Here is a 24,600-nt window from a genome sequence, read left to right as displayed (position 1 = left end):
TATGCAGTCAGAGACTATGATATCTATCTGAAAACTTTTAGTTCTCAGAGTTTTCCTAGTATCTGTAAAGCTAATTGTTATACATTTGTCAATTTCAGATATGCAAAATTAGAAAATTCTCATACTCACAGAGATATACACCTGTCTGAAGATAGATATAATGTTTGTGAGTGTAGTCATGATGTCACCGGCGGGAGGCAGGGAACTCAAATGGTGTGTCAGTGATGTTTAATCAGAACTAGTTAAAAGCCTTAACCGCGGAAGAAGCCCGGGCCAGAGGTGTGCGGCCGGGATGATGTGTGATGCTCCAGGCATCTTTAGCCAGGGCGGGTTAAAAGTAGTCCCGGGCCAGAGGCGCGAGCGCGCAAGTGAGTGTTCAAACCAGCTGGACAAGTGGTCCGGGCCGGCGCGGCGCCCGAAGCTGGCCTTGATGTACCCAGGGGCTTTCAGAACAGTCTGGTTAAAGCTCTTAATCAGAGAGTGTAGTTCTCTGACCTGTCTACACCGGCGCGGGCCAGCCCAGCGCGAAGGGCTCCCTGCAAAAGTGTGCAACACTGGGTCACGCCCCGGGTGCCTGTTTACCAGGGTACAGTTGAGTGTCTGAACCTTTGACTGGGCTGATGCTCTGGAGAGGGAGAGTTGTCTGATGACACACTCAGACAGTAGTGTGAGAGCAGCTGGTGGGTGAGAAGTGTCAGCAAGAGGCTGGAACATCGCGTGATGCTCTCAGAGACTGTTAACAGAGTGTGGAGTGAACCTGAAAACCTCCTGACCAGGAACAAAGTCCGGCTGTGATGAAGACACAGTGCATCTCTGATGCCCTGCAGAGATGTTGCCACTCGTGTGCTCCGGCCGGACCACAGTCCTAGCTGGATAGACAGGGCCGTATGTATCCCACGCCGGTGACTATGGCAATAGAGTAAAACAACCAAGTCCCACTTTTTCAGGCTCAATGATGGAAAAATCCTGCCTGTTTCCTATGTTGAGATGGCCCAGTTTCTTCTATTTTCTCATGGAAAATCATCCCCCTCACTGTCATTTTCAGTACCAGGAGCTCAGTCTGGCAGAAGACAACCTGAGAAGCATCTGATGAGTGTGTGTAGACAAGAAGCTCATGTGCTTCTCTACAGATGACATCGCGGCGAGATTGACAGCAGTGGAGAGGGACACCTGAGCGGCTTGTACTCTATGAGCTCTTAAACCTCTTGACCCCCGGTTTTCTCAATCCTCCACAGTTGTCCATCAAACACTCTTAGTTCCATGTCAGATAGAGCCTTTCATGTATGGTTAAGAACATCATCAGAGAACCCAGTGAGCCCTTCAATTCACAGTGAGCTTGAGCACCTGCTGTCACCTGTTCTTCTCTTCATTCCGGAGAAGCGGGTCTCGCAGCGGGTGTTGAAATCCCAGAGTTCCTCATGGGCTCCAGTTCTGGTTGAGATCTGTCAATTGTTAACTGCTAGTGAATGTTTTTGAATCAGATTTCCAGGGAGAAAGTCAGCTTCAGAAGCCGCTGCTTATCAGTGTGTCTGAGACTGTGATCCTTCATCAGAGAAACTGATGCGGCAGACAGGCTTCTCCTTGCAGGTTGAAGCCCGGCCCTGCTGCGGATCATTCTCTGAAAATCTCAGTGAAGGCAATTGAATACTGTCTGAATGTTCAACACAGTGCACTGCCTGGTCATTCTCAGTGAGTTTCTGTAACTGGAAACTTCTTCTGTTTAGCTACTTTCTATCCTCTTCAGAGGTTCAGACCTGGGGTGCCTTCAGCCTTCAGACTTAAAAGTTAGCTATCTGATTGATTCTGTCAGTAGTCATATACTTGTCTCAAAGATTATGTAAGAATAAGTGCTCGCAGGCGATTATTCAGATGTTTGCAGCTTGGCATGATATGTACTGTTAACTACTAGAAGTATTCACAGTAGAAAGATAAAATGTAGAGATTAAATGTATAATAACATTCAAGCTGAGTTATGAATAGTATTTACAAACTCCAGTCTATATAGTTATGTGTAGCCAAGAGCTGCTAGCTCTATTGATTATATAAGAGATAGAAATAGAGATAAAGAATCTGTGAGAAGTGAGATTTCTTATATATTCTCTTCTCTCTAAGACTTCATCTGTGAAGTCTTTCACTGAGTGATTTCATAGAATCAGCTCAGCACTGCAGTGATACTCACTAAAAACTCTTCATATCTATAAAAAATCTCAGTGAGGAAAAATCTCTTATTACTATAAAGAGAAAAGAGTCTGTCACTCAGTTTCTTATTCTATGAGATTCTTTATAATCTACAGATTCTTCTCTGACTATCATACAGATTCATCTCATATCTTTCATATAGAAGAATTTCAGTTGACTCTTAATTATTTTTATAAGATTCTTATGTAATCATTATACAGATTCATCTTATAGATGAATTACTCTCTGTGAGATTATTCTTATTAAAGAGAAGTATTCATAAGTTAATCTTTCACTTATTCTTATAAATTATTGTTCTTTGACACTGTAGAATTGTGAGGAATTTTTCATTCTTTCATTAACTCTGTAGAATTGTAGAATCAAGATATCTACAGTCTGCAATTACTCTTTATAGTCACATAGAAAGATTCAGATCTGTGATTTATAATCACTCTTATTTACTAGAGTGATCTGACTGTTCTATGAGATCACTCACAGTGTAAGTAAATCTCTCTAGAGTAGTATAAATATTTCAGATCTGTTCACAGAATCTCATCTTCTTTTCTCTTTTTCTATAACAGCTCTTATCTTTATAAACTGTGAGTATTCTTATTCATCTGTGAAGTGTTTTTATTTAGATGATAGAGAGAGAGTGTTTCTGACAATATCTGTATATTGATTCAAGAACTTCTTAAGAATAAAAATTTTTCAATTTCAATATCTTTACAAACAATGTCTGATTATCACTGAGCTTCTTATGAGTATCTCTGTGACTTCTCTGATCACTTTTTACTGGCTGATGAAGCAGGAGTATTATCACTTATAACAGTGTCTTCATCTCTCTCAGCTCTGTTATTGCATCTGATCTTTGAGTCAGCAGCTAATCTCATGCCTCTCTCAGATCAGCTTCTGACTTCAAGTAGTGCAGTCTCTCTCTTTGCTGTAAGTCTTCTCATAAGTAATTTCTTACAGACTCTAGCTGACAGTTCTTGTAAAGCTCTTGATGTTATCAGTGTCTTCTACAGCTCTGTAAGTCTATGATCACTTCTTCTCTGTTCACACAATCTTCAATCAGATATATGCAAAAATGCCTAGATTTCTCATCAATGATTCTCACACTGCAGTGCATTTCTGCAATTTCATTATCAATGAGAGATAGATTCTCAGATACTCATAAAATCCAGATAATTAAGATAATACAAATGTCATGAATTTATAACAGAAGTGAATCTGAGCAGATGAGCTCTCTCTTCACATCTTAATTGTTTTCAGGCTGAATACTTCAGCATAACTGAGAAAGCAGACACAGCTTTGTAAGAGATATCTGATCACACACACAGACAGTCAGTTCTCAAGACTCTGTTATAACTGCATACACTCTGATGTCTGACTTCTCTGAAGTCTGTGCATTTCTAACAGTCTTCATGTCAAATGTAATAATTGTCTGTATCATAGATATAATACTCTCTGCTTCTTTGAAGAGAGAAATTGATAGTTATGAGAGAATTGAGTGTCATGAGTGTTGAGAGTGTGAATTTGAGTTTTCTTTATTTTTTCTTTATTAATCTCTAAATTGTGTTCACAGTCCTGTTTTTGTTTTCTTATTTTTTAACTTTAATGAGAGCATGATTTCTTCTTTTCTTGTATATATCACAGACTGTTCATCTCAGTAAAAACTCATTATCTTATAGACTAGAACTTGTAAATGACAGTGTTAATAGCTTTATTATAATCAGGTTCTTAGTGAAGATCATATCATTCTGACTTATCAGAATTTGCAGTATAAAAGTCATGTCTCAGCTTCTGTAGATATCTTATCTGTCTGAATAATTCTTAAGTGAACTCATTCATCTTGTCAGAATACTCTTATCACTGAATCTTGAATTAGAGCTTGTGATCTCACTTCTCTGAGTCAATAATCTCTTTAATCTGATATTCTCTTTCATTCTCTAGTGCTTTACAGATAGAGTGATGAGTCACAGAGTTCTCTTCTAAGAATTTCTTATATTTACAGAGTAAAGAGATATGAAAAATATTGTATATCTGTAACTCAGATAACAGTTTTAATCTGTAGAACTACAAGTTAACTTTCTTCATAATCTTATAAGACTCTGTTCATAAGAGATTCAGCTTCTTACTAGATCTTCATATGATAATGTTTTCTAGACTCAGTCAGACTCTATCATCTTTCTTAAAACTTTTTATAATATGCTTGAAGTCATAGTATCTCTTCTGATACTCTTGAGTCTTTCTCAAGAATTTGCAGGCTTTCTTCTGAATCTTCTGAATTCTCTCAGTCTGTTCACAGACATTATCACACTCTATAGTGTACTCTCATGAGTTTATCAAGATTATTCATGAATAAGTCTTAGTGAGTATCTCAAAGAGAATTTTATCTGTGCTGACATGCTTTAAGTTGTTGTATATAAACTCTGTGAGTAATAATCAATATACTCAGTTATTCTGATTGTAATTGATAAAGCACTACAGATACTGTTTTAATATACTTATCAGATATTCTATCTGATCATCTATCTGTTGATGAAAAGTCATACTTAAATCTCATAAAATCTTTAGTATAGTTATCAGATCAGATTAGAACTCTTCTATAAAGATTAATTCTCTATCTGAGATAATGTTTACAGGCAATTCATGCAATCAGATTACATTGTAGATAAAGATGTAAGTTAAATTCTTTGACTTCAAGTTCTTATGAGTGAGTATAAAGTGTGCTATCTTGATAAAGTAATTCACTATCATCAGCACACTGTCAAAGCAGACATTATATATGTTCTTGCTTTCAGAGAGACTTACAAGAGTATTCATTTCTAGCTATTCTCAAGGTTTTCATGAGATGAGTAGAGGAGTAAGTTCTTCATATAACCTGAATCATACTATCTACAAATTCTGATAAACAGTATAAGAATTCACTATCTTCTTCACAAGTTCTTATATCTTCAGTTAGAAGTATTTTCTTATGAGTAACTCATGAGTTCTAGTGTCTGCAAAATGACCTGCTAGAGAAGAGTCATGATATCTTTTAATAAGTTCTATGCATAGAAACTTATTCACAGGTACATAAATTCAGTTCTCTCTTTGTAAGAGATTATTTAAGTCTCTTCAATTCTTTATTTCTGCAGAATTAATCTCTGCTGTAAGCAGTTTCTGAATATACTGAGTATATTCATTCTTCAGTTACAGTTCAGACAATCTGAATAGAAGATTTTATAAAGACTTATACTCTATTTCTTCTTACATCAGATCTTTCACAGTGCTTCTCAAAGTCTGCAAATTCTTCAGATTATAGATACTCTCTTCAAGAATTCTTATGAAGATTCTCAGAGTGTTGACTCTCAGTGTTATAGAGAGTAGTTATACAGGCTTCTTCTCTCTCTTTCTCTTCTTCTCTCACAGGGAATTAAGAGACTCTTCAGTCAATCTCTTCATAACACTCAGTCTGAGCATCTTACAAAGCTTTTCTGTCTTCTCTAGTCTCTCTGTGTCTGTCATTCTGATCTTCTTAACATAGTCTGATCTGTGAGAGAGTCTGTTCACTGAGTTCTTAGTTTTCTTAATATATTCTATCTTGAATCAGAACTCACTCAGTCTCTGAGCTCAGTGAATCTGTCACTGCAAGAGTTTCTTGATTGAAGTAAACTGTCATAAGCTATTATAATCAGTTCTAACAGTAATCACTGTTACAAGACTCTCAAAGTAGTGACATCAGTGATAGAAGAATTTCACTATTATAAGAAGCTTCTGATTATAAATGTCATAGTTGATCTTCATGAGTTGCATCTTCTGTGAGAAAAAGATCACTGAAACTCAGTTCTTATTTAACTGTAGTTATGAGACTATTTCTGAAATTATAAAGAAGAAGATATCTATCTTCAACCTGATTAAGAGTAAGAGATCAAAGTGAAACAGTATCACTATGTTTATAAATATCTGTTTCAATCTTACAAAGACTCTGTGAGTTTCTGAGATAAGAAAGTTCTCACAGTTCTCTCTTCTTAACAATCTTTTCATTCTTCATTTATAAAATAACTTCTTCTTGTTTTCACTCTTCAGTATGTCTGTAAGAGCTAAGAAGATTCTTATGAATGCAAAGATAAACTGTCTATAGAAATTCACAAAGCTCAGAAAGATCTGAATCTTATAAATACTAGTTAACTTCAGTTATAATAGAATAGTCTCAACTTATAAAGGTTTTATCTGAATATCATCTACAGTAATTACATATTCTAGGAAATTAATCTGATAAGTACTGAAGTTACACTTTGTAAGCTTAATATACAGTTCTGTCTCATCTAAGATCTTTAACACACTTTACACATGCTCAGTGTGTTCTTTCTTCTTCACAGAGTACATCATCACATTATTCAGATATATTATCACAAAGATATTCAGATATACATGAAGTGTTTTATTGATAAAAGACTAAAATACTGCAGAGATATTAGTCAGATTAAAAGACATTACTAGATATTCAAACAATCTCAGTGCAGTTCTAAAGACAGTCTTTCATTTATTCTCAGACTGTATTCACAGTCATGTATATATATTAATTATATTCAGTTGTGTGAATATAACAGCTTTCATAAGACAGTTGATTACATTCTTAATCAGAGACAGAGAATAGCAGCTCTTTGTTATCTTGAAGTTCAGATTACAGTAGTCTACACACAATCTGAAATCTTTATTCTTCTTCTTTATAAACATCACAGAGGCTTCTGCAGAGATCTGTGAAGATCAGATAAAGTCATTCTTCAGATTCTTCTTCACATAGACCTGTAAGATCTCTGTCTTGTGATGAGAGATCTTATAGATTGATTCTCAGAAGAGTTTCTACTCTTCTATCAAATCTATTATCAGATTCTTCTCACAGTGAGAAGAAAGCTCAGCTGTTTTTACTGAGCTGAACATCTCTGTAAGATCTCAGTATTTCTCTGATATCTGAAGCTCAGTTTTCATGACTGCAAGATTCTCAGACACTTGTAAAGTCATTATATAGATGAGCTTGTCTTCTCTAATTAACTCTGCAACATTAACTGATTCTATCTTTATAAGTGAGTCTGTTAACACTGATCAGAAGTATAAACCTGACTCACAGACAGCTATGTATGAATTGTGTCTTTGAAGTCATACAAGTCTCAAGTACATGTCATCTGTGATGTTTACAATAATCACAGTTTCTGCAAATCTTCTCCAGGTTTCAGAGAGATCTTGCAATTCAAAGATAACTCTTATAAGTCTCTCAGCTCTCAGGTCTGAGTTCTCACACTCTGCTTATTATAAGAGCAGATTCTCAGTTTTCATCATTCAGCTCATTCACTCTGCAAGCTTTAGAGACACTACAGTGACCTGGGATTCTGAGTTCATCAATACTTTTCATACTTGTGAGACAGCAGTATCATAGTGCAGTCTCTCTCTGTGAGTAAGCATTTTCATCAGAGAAGCAACAGATTCAGATGTCAGCTTCAAGACTCTTAAGAAGACTGTTGCTGACTCTGTCTGTGCCTTCTCAAATTCCTATTTTGATTTGTTCAGACAGTTTGTGTGGAGATGTTTTGATTTAGAACAGATGAAGCAGAGTCTCTTTTTCTTAGTCTCTCTATTATACACTCTATTCACAGAAGCTTGTGAAGCTCTCTCTTTCTGCTCAGTAGTCAGATGTGAATCTCTCTATATCTTGTCATCTTTTCCTGACAAATCTGTTCTCTGTTATTCTGACTCTCACAGAGCTGATCAGTGATCTGCTCTTCACAGGTCTGTGACTCTTACAGTGATCTGCAAGTGATGAATAAGAGTCATCAGTTTCTTCAGAATCAAGGACTTAGAGTCTTGCTCAATGAGCTTGTTCTGCATGTCTTTATTCAGTCTCTTTGTGAACATCATCATTCAGGTCTTATTTCAGAGCCCTGTTTTCACAGATCTCAATTCATATCACAATTTCATGAAGCACTGTGAGTAGTCTTCATCAGATTTCTCACCTCTTTTTCTAATATTAATGATTATAGTTCAGGTGTTCTCTGTCTGACTCACAGAGTTTCTCAACTTATTCTCTAGATAGATCTTGAGAACAGATCAGTGAGATCTCTCATGATTATTCTCTAGATAGTTCAGCCAGTTCTTGACTTCAGTGTAATAGAGATCTGTCATCATGTAGATGACAGCTTCTTCATCTTTCATGTCACACAGTCAGGCTTGTAAGTCAATTTCAAATGCAAACTTGTAAAAGCTTTTATAGATTGTGATTTGATAAGTGATCTTAAGTAATTGCAGCTTAAGGAAGTTTCTTTTCAGTTCACAGGTGTCTCTGAAGATCATGTCTAGAGACTCAGTTTAAGAGTGTTTACAGACAGTAAGCATTTCTTGTAGAAAGATAGCTTGATTCTGCAGAAGATGCTTAAGAATGTTCTTCACTGAGATTGATTCATTCATGAGTTTAGAGAGTTTCTCTGTCACAGATACAGAGAATGATGTTTTGTGAGTGATTGATAAGTTCTCTAAGACTTCTTTTATGAAGATTATTCATAGTTCAGATGACTGCTTCTGAGTGTCTGTAGTAGAGTTCACAGGGGTTGAAGTATGCAAGTTTCTAGTTCTTTCAGTCATAACAGATGATTGCTGACTGACTGAGCTTGAAATGTAAGAATAAGTGCTTACAGGTGATTATTCAGGTGTTTGCAGCTTGATATGATATGTACTGTTAACTACTAGAAGTATTCACAGTAGAAAGATAAAATGTAGAAGTTAAATATATAATAGTATTCAAACTGAGTTATGAATAGTATTCATGAACTCCAGTCTATATAGTTGTGTGTAGCCAAGGGCCGCTAGCCCTATTGATTACGCGAGAGATAGGAATAGGGGTAAAGAATCCGCGAGAAGCGGGATTTCTTACAGATTAAGTCATGCATGTTTAAGTATAAGCAATCTATACAGTGAAACTGTGAATGGCTCATTAAATCAGTTATCATTTATTTGATAGTATCTTACTACTTGAATACCTGTGGTAATTCTAGAGCTAATACATGCTAAAAACCTCGACTTCAGAAGAAGTGTATTTATTAGATAAAAAAATTAATGCTCTTCAGAGCTTCTTGATAATTCATAATTACTTATTAAATTGCATGATCTTGTACTGACAATGATTCATTCAAATTTCTACTCTATCAACTTTCAATGATAGAATAGTGACCTATTATAGTGACAATGAATAAGAGAGAATTAGAGTTTAATTTCAGAGAGAGAGTCTGAGAAACAGTTATCACATTCAAGAAAGGCAGCAGTAGACTGGTCATCAGAACCATGAATTTCACATTTAGTCTCATTTAGTCTGGTCTCATACATTTCTTGGCGTGAATCCTGCTGGGACTGACTATTAAAAAAACATGTAAAGTGACTATATATCAGATCTTAAAATGAAACCATGACTTGAAAAAAATGAGAAAGTGATTTCATTTGATCTCATTTAGTCTCATTCTTGGCATAAAGTTACTGTTTTTAGACATTTTAAGATTTTTTTTAGACTATTTTTAATTTTTTAAAAAGTAATGCTTTTTGATAACACTCAAATGAGATTTAAAGTCATTTAAAGCAATAAAAATAATTTAAATTGAGAAGTAAAAATCATGATCTCATTTAAAAAATGTGATAAGAGTAGATAGTAAGTTTCACTGAGATAGTATAAAACTACTATCTAATGTTAAAACTGTGTAATGGGATCAGTCGAATTAGTAATAAAACTATCAAAAAATCTGATTCTGGTCTCAGACACGGTCACACGGTCAGTCTAGACAGCAGGCGCGCAAATTATTCAATTCTGATATAAGAAGATAGTGAATAATAAATACTGATACAGAGCTCTTTCAGATCTTGTAATTAAAATGAGTACAATCTAAATCTCTTAATAAGGAATAATTGAAGAGCAAGTCTGATGTCAGCAGCTGTGGTAATTTCAGCTTCAATAGTGTATATTAAAGTTGTTGCAGTTAAAAAGCTCATAGTTAAACCTTGAATCTGACTGACTGATCTGTCTCATTATATGTACTGATTCAGCTGAACCTTTTCTTCTGAGAAGTCCCATGATCTTTACTGACTGTGAGAGAAACCAGGACTTTTACTGTGAAAAAATTAGAGTGTTTAAAGCAGGCCTTTGCTCAGATACATTAGCATGAAATAATAGAATAGAATATATGATTCTATTTTATTGATTTCTAGAACTGCTGTAATGATTAATAGAGATGATCAAAGACATCAGTATTCAGCTGTCAGAGGTGAAATTCTTGAATTTGCTAAAGACTAACTACTGTGAAAGCATTCATCAACAATGTTTTCATTAATCAGTGAATGAAAGTTAGAGAATTGAAGATGATCAGATACTGTTAAGTAGATAAAAGAAAACTTCTTATACCTTGTGAAACATGAAGTGCTGACTAATTGTCTAGACTCTCAGACTTGCTTTCAGTATTGTACTTTGTTTTGTCTCTCACAAGACAGTAAACAGCTAGATTAAAAAAGTTGTAAGTCTTTCAGATTAGAGTGTTCATGTCATTCTATCTATCAGTCACTGATAAAATGATGACTGCTGATACTGGCTTAACTAACAATAATATACAGTATTATCAAATAGTCTTTCAAAGTAGAACACATAAAATCTTCTCATTAAAGAAAAATCTGTACAAAGTAAGTTCTCTATTATAAGCAGAGAAATCTGTGTAAACAGATTGCTAACATTAGAGAAGCAGACAGTTGAACTCAAAATTGCATAGAGTAAGTAAGCACTCTCTGTAAAATTCAAGTTATTGAACTGAGTGATAAATGAGTAACAGCTCTGTAATCCCGGCTGAAGCTTGAAACTAATTCTTTTCAGCAATGTCAATCAACTCGGTAATTAAAAGCGGACAGAGTAAGTATCTCTGAAAATGATAGCTAAGTGAATCACTTAAAAATTAACCCTCTCTGTCTAGATTCATTAAAAAAGAGCAAGTCGAGCAAAAAGCACACGTGTCAGAAAAATCAGGTAACTCAAGAAATAAACTAGCTTAGTTTAGAAATAGAGTAATGAATTAATATTTATAAATTCACAGAACACTTCAAGCCCCTCAACAAGAGTTTATAAAAATTGTAAAAATTCTCAGGCTCAAGAAGAGAAGTTACAGAACAAGGCCTCTCTTCAAGAAGAGATGAGCATCTCAGCAACCTCAAAAGAATCAGAAGATAATGATAATACAGGCACTAAAAGTGAAGCCTCAGATGTAGAAATGAAAGATAATGAATATGAAAAACTCATTATTTCTTATAAAAATAAGCCAGGAAACTCAGACTGAAAAACTCCTCCCACGCCGGCCAAGCCCTTTATGAATATGCAGCTGTCAGACCTTGACCGCGCCTGTCTTATAGCAGACAGAAAAGTGATTTGAGCAAGTATAGACAGGGCCCTGCTCAGAAGAATTTGTTATATCATTTATCACACTGGTAATGATGAGTGTGAGATCAATTAAAGTCAGTGCTGCAAAGCACCTCTGATCATTTCATAAAGAAGATACTCAATACACACTGTGTGAATAAAAAGATGACAAAAGCATAGTGTGTAATACTGAAAATAACAAATTCAAACTGTCTGAAGTTCTTGTATCACAAAAACCTAAACCAGTTAAGAAATCAGCATCAGGGAAGAAATAAGAAATGAACAGCAGAGAGAAGATTCAAGAATATTCTTTTTTATATTTTTCATATATTAGATATCAGAGATCAATGACCGGGCAGAAGATTGTATTAAGAATTAGTTTTAAGATATAGAGAAGAAACACAGAGCCTGTACTTAATAATACTCAGAAGTATTTAATTTGAAACACTTTGACACTTCTGACTAAAAGCTTCTTTCTGTGCCGCCCCGGTGGCCGAATGATTAATGCGGCCACCTGATAGCACCTTGGCGTGGGAAACCAAGGCGCGTGGGTTCGAAACCCGCAGAGGATACATTAAATCCAGAACTCAAGCACCTCAGGTTTCTAATAAATACAGAGATGTATAAATTACTTCAATGAATTGCTCTATGTTTCTGAGCTGGGAAGTTATTATCGCATGTAGACTGACTGTGTGACCGTGTCTGAGATCAGAATCAGAATTTTTAATAGTTTCATTATCAATTCAACAGATTCCATTACACAGTTCTAATATTAGATAGTAGTTTCATACTGTCTCAGTGAGACTTACTGTCTACTCTTATCACATTTTTCAAATGAGATCATGATTTTCACTTCTCAATTTAAATTATTTTTATTGCTTTAAATGACTTTAAATCTCATTTGAGTATTATCAAAAAGTGTTACTTTTTAAAAAATTAAAAATAGTCTAAAAGAAACCTTAAAATATCTAAAAATAGTAACTTTATATCAAGAATAAGACTAAATGAGATCAAATGAGATCACTTTCTCATTTTTTTCAAGTCATGATTTCATTTTGAGATCTGATATATAGTCACTTTGCATGTTTATTTAATGATTAGTCTCAGCAGAATTCACACCAAGAAATGTATGAGATCAGACTAAATAAAACCAAACATGAAATTCATGATCTCAGTGACCAGTCTAATTATATGTATCTAATTATCACTTCTTTGTATTTTTCTATATTCTTGTTATCTTGATGTGATCTCAACACCTGTATTTTCTTCTGTATAATTAACACTTGATCTGTATTTAATATCACGCAAGAACTCATCATAAGCTCCGCTTGCATATGAGTATAATAAAAGAATAATAATAATAATAATAATAATCTTTCTGTGCCTTATCTAGAATGAGACTAGAATTTCTAAATATAAGAGAACTAGCTAAAATAGATAAGTTTGAAAAGATGATGATCTATTTAAGAAACCTTAAGATTGATATAGTGTTTCTTTGTGAAATGCACTTAATACAAAGCTGAGCTGAGGCGGTGATACAGCTCTATCAGAGAGTACAAGTGTATATCAACATCTCAGCTTTCAACAGTGTGAGTGTAATATGAGTGATTTTGAATCCTGTTAAAATATTAGAAGACAAAGTCACATATTTTCACAGAGATGTTGAAGATAGACAAATCAGAATCAAGTGTTACATTGAGAGCTTAGTGAAGATGATAAAACTATTGAGTATATATATTTCTAATCAGGAAACTACTCAAGTATGCTTTCTAAAACATGTTATAAAACACCTGAAATCAGAGTGAAAAAAAATTGATGTTGTTCTGAGAAATTGAAACTGTGTATTTAAGAGCCAGGATCAGAACCCGCTCTGTGAGAAAGACACAAGAGTTCAAAGAGTTCTGAAAAGTGTAATGAAAAGTGAAGCTCTGTTGAATGACTGACATGCTGTCAATTCAGACTGATGTGAATATACATTCACTGAAGCCACAGAGACACTCTCATTCAGCAGAATTAACTGTATTCTGTGCACATCACAGATCTATAAGAAGTCAGATAGATGGGAAATAAAACAAACTCTTAATTGAACAGATCACAGTACTGTACTGATGCAGTACTGCTCTTAAATAATAGTAAAGAAAGAAACAGACTTCTGACACATGAATATAAATCTACTAGAGTACTCATTCATACTAGAGACTCTAAGCTCTGTGATAGAACAGCTGATCAGTAATACAATAAGTACATGTACACTGCTTTTTAATAAGTGAGGAAAATACTTTATAATGACTGATGCTGTGAAGCTACTGACAGAATTTGATGAAAGCTTACAGCTGATAGTCAGTAAAGTCAGAAGCTTTCAGAAAGTTAAGACAGTAAGCATGATAAGAATTTAGTGAAAGCTGGAAACAAGACTTTGAAAACTTGAGACTAAGAATCACATGCATCTCACAATCTGAATGATTCAGACTGTACACAGGCACTTAAATATACTCTGAGAGATTAAGAAGAGTTATCAGAAAATAAGTGCAAAAGTGAAGTGACTCATCTCAAAAATGAAATCTTCAGCATTTTGAGAATTAGGAAAAGAACTGATAGATGAAAGCACAATATATAGCTTGAAGAGTGAGAAAAAAGTAACTTATAAAACTGAAAAGATGCTAAAAATAGCATTTAAGTTCTATGAGACACTGTTTCAAGAATGATCAATAAGTAAAGTATATCAAGAGACTCTGTTAAGAAGACTGCTGAAAGATGACTTTCAGAAAATGATGAGTCTGATAGTAATTGATAAGATTGAGACTTAGAGCAGAAACTGATTCTGAGAATACTTGTCTGAATCATTCAGAATACTGTGAGATTTCTTCAAGATCTTTATGACTTACTCAGATGAAGAAGGTCACACATTGCAGAATACTCTCACAGTAGTTGTCACAGTTCTGATTGAATATCACAAGTACAAAACAGTGATGCTGAAGAACTGAAAGAAAGAAGTAATAAAAATATTGTATAAGAAAGAGGATAAAACTGATATTAAAAATTACAGACTTATTTCACTAATAAATATGATATATAAGCTGATTATCTCAATCATCGCTGAAAGACTTGCGGAGTCAATTATAACTGTGATTGAAAAATATCAGACAGGGTTCATTAAGAGCAGATAAATTGTTGATAATATGAAGCTGATATAACTAGCAGTGAATCAAGTACAGCAGCAGTAAGAACCTCTTTATATAATCTTTCTAGATCAAGAGAAAGCTTATGACTTAATAGATAGAGCTTATCTCTTTATGATGCTGTGAAAAATCAATGTGTCAGAGTCTATAGTGAAAGTTATACAGAGCTGCTATCATAGCATAATATTCACAGTCATGATCAATAGATTTCAGTCTGAGTCAATCAAGCTTGAAAGAGATGTAAGGCAAGACTGTCTGTCATTCTGTCTGATGTTTAATGTGATAATAGAAGACCTAGCAAGGCTGCTAATTAAGAATAACTCTATTCAAGAACTGAGAGATAGTATGAGACAAGAATACAAGGTCAGCATGTTTGCAGATGATACATTGATCTTGTTCTAAAGTCTAGCTCAGTGAAGAACAATTAGAGACATCTATAATATGTACAGTAAGACAACAACAGCTGTGCTAAATAAAGGAAAAACACAGATGCTAGCAGTCAGTGACCTGCAACCCTCAGACAGACTAGAGGTGATAGAGATACTTAATAACTGACTGATGAAGTATTTCAGTATTTATGTGAGAAGGCTGATAGACTACTCTGTCTGAATTCAGTATCAACTGAAAACAAGACAGAGTATGAAATGCTAACAGAAGCATCATCTCTCAATTCAGCAGTGAATTGCAGTAGTCAAGACCTGTCTAGCTTTAAAACTGTAATACATGCTAAGGTGTCTGCCGGCCTGAAGAGATGATCTGCAACTCATTCAAATCATGATATGAAAATATATATGAGATGTCAGACCGAACCAGCCGGCTTGCAGCTCAATTGAAAATTAATAACTAACACACTCTCTGAGTGAAGGTGAACTAGCAGTCATAGATATCATGACAATGCAGAAGACACTAAACATGTACTGAATTTACGCTCTTGAAAGTGAGCTAGATAAGAAGCCAGAGAAAAAGCCAATCTGAAGTCAGTTAATGATAGATATAATTCATGCAGAACTAACTGTAGAAGTAAGACAGTTCATCACTTATTCATGATCTCAGGTATAAGTGACTTATACACTTAATTTTTCTTCATCAATCAAGTTCTTCTGGAGTTGATAAAGCAAAGCTTGTAGAAAGTGAGATGTATCACTGAGCAGCTGAAATGATATAGAGAATATATACTTCTGATATCACTCTGTATTAAGTAAGAGTCATAGCATATCAAGGTGAAATGCTGAAGTGTGAAAAGATCTATTTGAAGGGAAAGATCTCAATGAACCTATCTTAATTATATCACAGATATGAGATTTGTTAAGAGCAGAAAATAAACCCTCACAGAGATATATAGCAGTGGCAAAAAGAGTGGTGAAGATTTTCTCACAAGAGTGAATCAGACTGCTGCAACAGTCTCAGGTATCTGAAAACATTGTGAGATTTAAGCATACAGAGAGCCAGCGTGGCCCAGTTGGTAAGACTGGTAACCAAGGCCGCACACATTAGGGGTGCGTGGGTTCGAATCCCACCGCTGGCACCTGCCACTTCTTACCCATGAAAGCCCCCATGTAATAGGGGCTGAGCCTAATTAGTAAGGCTTGGTGCGGGGTAGAACTCTCTACTGCAAGCCAAGCCACTAGTTAAGCGAGATCCTGCGAACACCCACCAGGGCCGGCATGAGGTGCCAATGTCCCACTATCCTACTGTGCACCCGTCAAGGTTCTAACGATATAGAGTCAAGCCTAATGTAGTGGTTATACACTACTTAAGCAAGTCCCTAACTAGGGCCGCCATCGGAGCCTAGCTCCCCCCCAAATACAGGGAATGATTTTGAAAACCACCCGACTAGCAGGCCTAGACGCGCATCTAGGCCCTAGACAGGGCACCCTGATAGGCTAGTGCCTGCAAGCTCACTGCCAACCCCTAATACTGGCAGGGAGGACTGCAGTCATCAAGCCTATGGTTAGTCCCTAACACGGGGCGAGGCCACGACGGCTGATTGGTAGGCCTATGGGCATCTAATGGGGCCGAGATCAGCAACCGGAAGCTTGGTGTGTACGCCACCAAGTGGGCGGTGGCAGCCACTAACTAACGCCCCTGGAAATTAGTGGCTGGCCCGAGAGGACGGACGCGGTGGTCGGTTAATTATAGGGGGTTAAATGTAATTAGCTTAAGGTGCATCCTGCGGGTGGCTAGCGCCCGTAGTCTTTTTCTGTATCTTTTCCTTTCAATTTCTTTCTATCTATCTATTTAATGTGTCTATCTTTGAGACTGTGTTCTTTCTCTCTTTTCTTTTGTCATGATATTGTCAAATGGTTTCAAAGTATTAAAAGATGTTAAAACACTGCAATTTGTAAACAGTTTTTGTATTCTGGGCTGGAATTTTCTGATTTTGCATATCTGAAATTGATGAATGTACAATAGTTAACTTTACAGACATAGAAAAAACCCTGAGAACTAAAGTTCTCAGGTAGATGTCATAGTCTCTGACTGCATACATCTATAATTGAAGAATAATAATAATAAAGCATACAGAGATGTGAAGTCAAAGACTTGATCAGTCAATTTCAATCTCAGCTCTCTGTAAGAAAATCTATTAACATCTACTGAAGAACACCTATGTGTCAAAGAACCTGCTTAGACCTCTTAAAGATAGTTGTAAAAGAGATAGCATAGACCTGACTGAAATCTCAGAAACAAGTATCTGAAAAAGTCTTTATTATCAAACAATTGACTATTCTGAATTTAGTGATCTTTACTGGAAAATGATTCTAGTTAAAGTCAGAACAGATGTAACCTGAGTAAAACTACAAAGCTGTCTAAGATGCTACATGTCTTAAATAGCAAAACATCTTTTCTGAGACTGTTCAATTACTAGAACTGTATGAAGAGAGATGAAATGCCTCTGACACAAGATAACAGACATTGCACTCAACTCTCTCACTAGTTGAAGTGCTCTTATTCTTATGAGATATACACATGATAGCAGACAGTTTAAAAATGAAGCAGATGTGATAAGATGTTGAATCTTGTTCTCTGAGACTCTTTGAGTGATTTGAATCTACTGATGTGCCTGGAGTTTCAAAGAAGTCAATAAGTTTATAAAGATAGAAGTACTTATAATGACCTGTTCAGCATCTTATAAGAAATCAAAGTTTTTGAGTTCTGAAGAGAGTATGATCACAAGACTGAAACTTAAAGAAATTGATGAAAGAGCATCACAAGATGTGAAGTCTGTGGCTTAATTTGACTCAATACAGAGAAACTCATCAGATTCAGATAAAATAAGAATTGACAGATTGAGAGCTCTTTCTTAATCTTTTGAATGATGGTGCATGGCGGTTCTTAGTTAATGAAGTGATTTGTCTGCTTAATTGTGATAATGAATGAGATCTTAACCTGCTAAATAGCCCGGCTCACATTTGCAGACTACTGACTTCTTAGAGAGACTATCAGCTCAAGCTGATGAAAGTTTGAGATAGTAACAGATCTGTGATACTCTTAGATATTCTGAGCTGCATGTGCACTACACTGACAGAGTCAGCAAGTACATCATCTTAACTGAGAGATCTGAATAATCTTGTTAAACTCTGTTATGCTGAGAATAGAGTATTGCAATTATTATTATTATTATTATTATTATTATTCTTCAATTATAGATGTATGCAGTCAGAGACTATGACATCTACCTGAGAACTTTTAGTTCTCAGGGTTTTTTCTATATCTGTAAAGTTAACTATTATACATTCATCAATTTCAGATATGTAAAATCAGAAAATTCCAGCCTAGAATACAAAAACTGTTTACAAATTGCAGTGTTTTAACATCTTCTGATACTTTGAAATCATTTGACAATATCATGACAAAGAAAAAGAGAAAGAGAACACAGTCTTAAAGATAGACACATTAAATAGATAGATAGAAAGAAATTGAAAGAAAAAGATAAAGTAAAGAGAGCTACAGAACAAGATCTCTGCAGTTTACATCTTAAGCTATATACATATTTTAACACCTTATATAACCGACCGCCGCCTCTGTCCTCTCGGGCCCGCTTCAGGGGTTATCATTCCCTCTAAAGGGCCGCCGCCCAGCTAGCTCCTGTAACTAGCTTACTCATAAGTGAGATCCTCACTAAGAATAACACCAGAGCTACTTAATTCTAGTTAAGTCTCTAATCTTCCAGCTGTCAATCTCAGCATTCCAGCCTATCAATTGGCTGTCACAGTCTTGCTTGCACTAACCACCTATTAAGAATGTCTAGGCCTTGTCTCACCTAGGTCCTTGCTAGGCCCAGGGTGTCCTAATCGGATAGTTTTTAAATCTCATTCCCCGGAAGTGAGTGCCTAGAGTGAGGGGGATGAGACCTGGCCCAGTTAAGCTTGACAATGATTCACTATCCTGCGGGCACTCTAGACCTCAATCACTCTAGTACTGATCTAACTTGAAGCGCCCAGGGGGCTGTTAACCCTAAGATCAGTGAGAATTAGCGCCCGGGAACCCCCGGGATAGACATCTTAAGCTTGACAATGATTCGCTATAGTGCATCCAGGGGCCCCCGGTACTGTTTTATGACTTAACAGTGGAAGCTGTGGTTAAGATGGCTCTTACAGGGTTCGAACCTGCCCCCTCTTGACATTCATTCCCCGGGGGGAAGGCCGCTAATTGGGGCTCCATGGTAGCGTAGTTAACCACTACGCCACCGGGCCAGAGTATTGCAATTATTGCTCTTCAATGAGAAATGTCTAGTAGATATAAGTCATCAGCTTGTGCTGATTATGTCTCTACTCTTTGTACACACTGCTCATTGCTACTACTGATTGAATGGCTCAGTGAGGTCTTCAGACTGACTCAGAGAAATTGGCAATGACTACTCAGAGCTGAAAAGTTGATCAAACTTAATTATTTAGAGGAAGTAAAAGTTGTAACAAGGTTTCTGTAGATGAACCTATCATCTATGAAAGAATTATTAACATACTGTAGAGAATTAAACCTTCTAAATCAGAGAAACCTCAGCTCTCTTATCTGATCACTCTTGTCTATTTTTATCTGTTGCTTCAGCGGGTCTGCAGTGATGCTGTTAAGAGAGTTTTCACTTCTCAGACTTATGTCTGCTGAGGATACTGCTAGAACTTCTGATGACTGATTGATATCTGAGAAAATAACTATAATTAGTTAAAACTTTCAATAATGAATCTCTTGATTCTGACATTGATAAAGAATGCAGTAAAATATGATAAGTAAATGAATTGCAGAATTCTGTGAATCATTGAATCTTTGAACACACATTATACTCTCTGATATTCTGAGAAGCATGCCTGTTCAAGTGTTATTGTAATTCTCAAGCATGACTTGTGTGTTGAGCCTTCATTTCTCTGTGAACATGCCTGAAATGCAGCAGCAGTGTCATGTTTCAGTGTCTGAGTATATGAGGCTTTATCACCTGCTCTAGAGGCCCGGCCGGCTCCAGCCTTATCTCAAATCCTTCAAGAGAGAGCAGTCTTCAGGCCAGTCTTCTCATCAGGTTGACCTCAGATCAGGTAGAAATACCTGCTGAACTTAAGCATATTAATAAGCAGAGAAAAAGAAATCAACAGAGATTATCTCAGTAACAGTGAGTGAAGTAATAAAAGCTCAAATTTGAAATCTGGCTTTTTTGAGACCTGAGTTGTAATTTGTGAGAAATGCTTCAGACATGGCCACAGTCTAAGTTCTCTGAAACAGAGCATCACAGAGGGTGAGAATTCTGTCTTAAGCTGACTGGCTTCGCCCATGTGAAGCTTCTTCAATGAGTTGAGTTGTTTGGAAATGCAGCTCTAAATAAGTGATAAATTTCATTTAAAGCTAAATATTGATCAGAGACTGATAGCACACAAGTAGAGTAATTGAAAGATAAAAAACACTTTAAAAAGAGAGTTAAACAGCATGTGAAATTGTTAAAAGAAAAGCACTTATAATCAGAGTCAGCTGTGAGAATTCAGTAGACATTTATTATCTATGCACTTCTTCACAGGTGAACCAGTGTCAGTTTCAACAGCCAGTCAAAGACTTCTGAAATGTGTCATCTCTCAGAACATCTTATAGTCGGGGATGCAATGCAGTCAGTTAAGACTGAGAAATGCACTTCAGTACAGACACTGACTTAATAGTTGTAAGTGATTCATCTTGAAACACAGATTAAGAAGTCTAATATTTATACAAGTGTTCAGATGTCAAACCTGTTCATACAGTGAAAGTGAACAGAGATGAGTACTCTTAAGAGTATATCATTGACTGATTCTGAAGTCTTTAGATAGATTTGAGTAAGAGTATGACTGTTGAAATCTGAAAGATGATAAACTATGTCTGAATAGAGTGAAGTCAGAGAAAACTCTGATGAAGACTCACAGTGATTCTGACATGCAAATCAATCATTGAATTTAAGTATAGAGATGAAAGACTAATTGAATCATCTAGTAGCTGATTTCTGCTGAAGTTTCTCTCAGAATAGTAGTAATATTTTCAGTTTTATAAGATAAAGTGAATGATTAGAGGCCTTGAGATTGAAACAACCTTAATCTATTCTCAAACTTTAAATATGTAAGAAGCTCTTGTTACTTTATTGAATGTAAGCACTGAAATGAATTGTTACTAGTGAATCATTTTTAATAAGCAGAACTGATAATGCAGGATGAACTGAATATGAGATTAAGATATCAGAATACACACTCATCAGATCTTATAAAAGATGTTAGTTCATTTAGACAGCCTGATGATGACTATGAAAGTCAGAATCTGCTAAGAAGTGTGTAACAACTCATGAGCTGAATGAACTAGCTCTGAAAATGAATGACACTCAAGTGTGCTATTCATACCTCACTGATGAGGTAGAATTGAAGCCCTGATAAGTAGGCAGGTGTGAAGATTCATGACAAAGTCTAGAGAGTAATTCTGAGTTAAATAATCTCTAGTACAGATCTTGATAATAGTAGTAAATACTTAAATGAGAACTTTGAGAACTGAAGTGAGAAAAGATTTCATGTGAATAGCAGTTGAATATGAATTAGTTAATTCTAAGATATAGAGAAACTCTGTTTGAAAGCATGCTCTCATGCACTGTCTATTAAAAGAGAAGCTGATTAATATTTCAGCATCTGAATGTGAATTATTCATGACAATGTAACTGAACACAGAGATGTCAGTGAGAATTCTGAGAACAGTTATCTTTTCTTCTTAACAGTCTATTACTCTGAAATCAGTTTATTCAGAGCTAGGGTTCAATGACTAGCAGAGTCTCACATCTTTGCAGAATTCAGTGTGCCTCTGACAATCCTTGAAAATTCACAGAAAGAAATAGTTTTCATATCAGATTATACTTATAATCACAGCAGGTCTTCAAGATGAAAAGCCTCTAGTTAATAGAATAATGTAGATAAGAGAAGTTGATAAAATAGATCTGTAACTTTGAAAAAAGAATTGACTCTAAGAATTGAGTATGTTGAGTCTTGAGCAGAGATCTCTGAAGCAGAGAAGCACTAGTCAGACAACTGATGAAGACTCTTCAGTATCAGAGTGTAAACACTCTTGACAGGCTTCAGCTGTTCAGCATGCAATTAAAAATCAACTTAGAACTGATATAGACAAGAGAAATCTAACTGTCTAATTAAAACATAGTATTGTAATAATCAGAAAGTGATATTGATATAATGTGATTTCTGCTCAGTACTCTGAATGTCAAAGTGAAGAAATTCAATCAAGTACAGATAAACAGCAGAAGTAACTATAACTCTCTTAAAATAGTTAAATATCTCATCATCTAATTAGTGACATGCATGAATAAATTAACAAGATTCTCACTATCTCTATTTACTATCTAGTAAAATCACAGTCAAGAGAATGAGCTTGGCAGAATTAGTGAAGAAAGAAGACTCTGTTGAGCTTGACTCTAGTTTGACATTGTAAAAAGATATAAGAAGTGTAGAATAGATGAAAGCTTCAGTATCAGTGAAATATCACTATCTTTATCATTTTTTTACTTATTCAATGAAGCAGAACTGAGCTTTACTGCTTAACTTCTGATGTTAAGATTCTTCACAGGCTGATTCAGGTTGAAAACATTGTTAGATAAGAAGTTTAACTGAGACAGCACATCTGTTAAATTATAATACAGATGTTCTAAGAGAGACTTATAGAGAATAGAAATCTTCAGTAGAATAAAAGAGTAAAAGTCTTCTTAATTTTGATTTTCAGTGTGAATACAAATCATGAAAGTGTGATTTATTAATTCTTTAGTCTCTCAAAATTTGAGGCTAGAGGTCTTAGAAAAGTTATCACAGAGATAACTGACTTATAACAGTTAAGTGTTTATAGTGATATTGCTTTTTGATTCTTTAATGTCAGCTCTTTCTATCATACTGAAGCAGAATTCAGTAAGTATTGAATTATTCACTCACTAATAGAGAACATGAGCTGAGTTTAGACTGTTGTGAGACAGATTAGTTTTATTCTACTGATGAAGATCACTGTAACAGTAATTCAATCTAGTTCAAGAGAAACTGTTGATTCAGATAATTGATTTTTGCAGCTGTCTGACCAGACAGTGCCATGATACTATCATCTGCTGAATTATGACTGAACATCTCTAAGTCAGAATTCATGCTGAAACATGACAATGCTACCCTGCACATCATAGTTGAATATGAATAGGTCTTCAGGCTCAGAATCTCAGCAGGCCGGTGATGGTGTCTGAGAAGAGACTCCCGGGCGCTTGCTGATGAATTGCAATGTCATCACACACAGGGATAGATTCTCTGCAGACAACTGAAATGATAAAGCAGGTCATGTAAGTGATCAAGTAGCCTTGTTGTTACAAGTCACTGAGCATCAGCTCAATCCTTGGCTCAATTTGTTATAACACTCTCTCATTGATTTGAACAGCCTCCGGTCAATCCGGGGGGCTGAAGAGGTGGAATAGATAATGAGAAGAGAGAGAGTGAGGTGGTGAATGCAGTGTGAGTGACCTGAGTCATTGCACAGCAGTTATCTGGTGTGTCTTTGTTTATAAAAACCACTTTGATTTTTGAGTCTGCTTGCTTGCATTCTCAATTCTCTGTTTCTTCTTTTTTTCTCTTCTTTCTTTTTCTTTTTCTTTTCTTTTCCTTTTCTTTTCTTTTTCTTTTCTCTTCCTTTTCCTGTCCCTGCCCGGACCGCGGCCGGCCTCCAGCCGCCTGGGGTGCTTTAATAGCGGCGCAGCCGCGAAATTTTTGAGGGTATAATTGCGTTTTTCAGGGATCACGTGACGCTCCGGGGGGTCTTTGACGAAGTGTGGTTAAGGGCCTTAACCGGGGAAACAGGCCGGGCCGGAGGTTGCTCTGGCACTGATCTGATTGGGCTTAGGTTAGAGAGTGTGCCTGGTTGAGAAGGTTTGCTTAAATTAGAAACAAGCTCGAGCAACCAGTGTGCTTCGGCAACAACGAGGCTTGGGTTAGAAAGTGTGTTTAGGTCAAGAGCAAGCCAAAGAAATAAATAGGCTTGGGTTGGAAAGTGCACCTGGGCGAGAAGCTTTGCTTAGGTTAAGAGCAAGCTTAGGTTAGAGATGTGATTCGGTTTATGAACAAGCTCAAGCAACAAATGTGCCTGGGTGAGGAGTTTTGCTTCGGCGAGGAGCAAGCTTGAGCAGCAGCTGCGCTTGGGTTTGAAAGTGTGCTTAGGTGAGGAGCATCCTGGGTGAGCAGCTTTGCTTAGATCAGGCAAATGCGCTTCGGCAACCAACTGGGCTTGGGTTAGAACGTTTGCTTAGGCCAAAAGCAAGTCCAGGCACTAATTAGGCTTAGGTAAGGGTGAGGAGCCTAGGGGCCGAAACAG

General features: G+C 36.0%; 1 protein-coding gene, 1 non-coding gene and 1 pseudogene across 3 annotated transcripts; 2 read left to right on the top strand and 1 right to left on the bottom strand.

Moving 5' to 3' along the window:
- Nucleotides 1-228: 228 nt before the first annotated feature.
- On the bottom strand, nucleotides 229-714 carry BDBG_17030 (uncharacterized protein; the record flags this gene model as incomplete). Its single annotated transcript, XM_031724841.1, has 1 exon — nucleotides 229-714. The coding sequence occupies one exon, from the start codon at nucleotides 712-714 to the stop codon at nucleotides 229-231; it is 486 nt and encodes a 161-aa protein (XP_031578269.1).
- A 15,502-nt stretch (nucleotides 715-16,216) lies between these two features.
- Nucleotides 16,217-16,297, top strand: BDBG_17029 (annotated as a pseudogene). The gene has a single exon. The product of its transcript is annotated as a tRNA-OTHER (tRNA).
- Nucleotides 16,298-19,937: 3,640 nt separating this feature from the next.
- On the top strand, nucleotides 19,938-24,001 carry BDBG_17028. The gene has a single exon (XR_004198595.1). It is a non-coding gene; the product is annotated as a 28S ribosomal RNA (ribosomal RNA).
- The last annotated feature ends 599 nt before the right edge of the window (nucleotides 24,002-24,600 follow it).

Source organism: Blastomyces gilchristii, assembly GCF_000003855.2.
Source record: "Blastomyces gilchristii SLH14081 genomic scaffold supercont1.7, whole genome shotgun sequence".
Taxonomy (NCBI): domain Eukaryota; kingdom Fungi; phylum Ascomycota; class Eurotiomycetes; order Onygenales; family Ajellomycetaceae; genus Blastomyces; species Blastomyces gilchristii.
The sequence above is the reverse complement of the archived record's forward strand: the minus strand, read 5'-3'. Positions and strand labels throughout refer to the sequence as shown.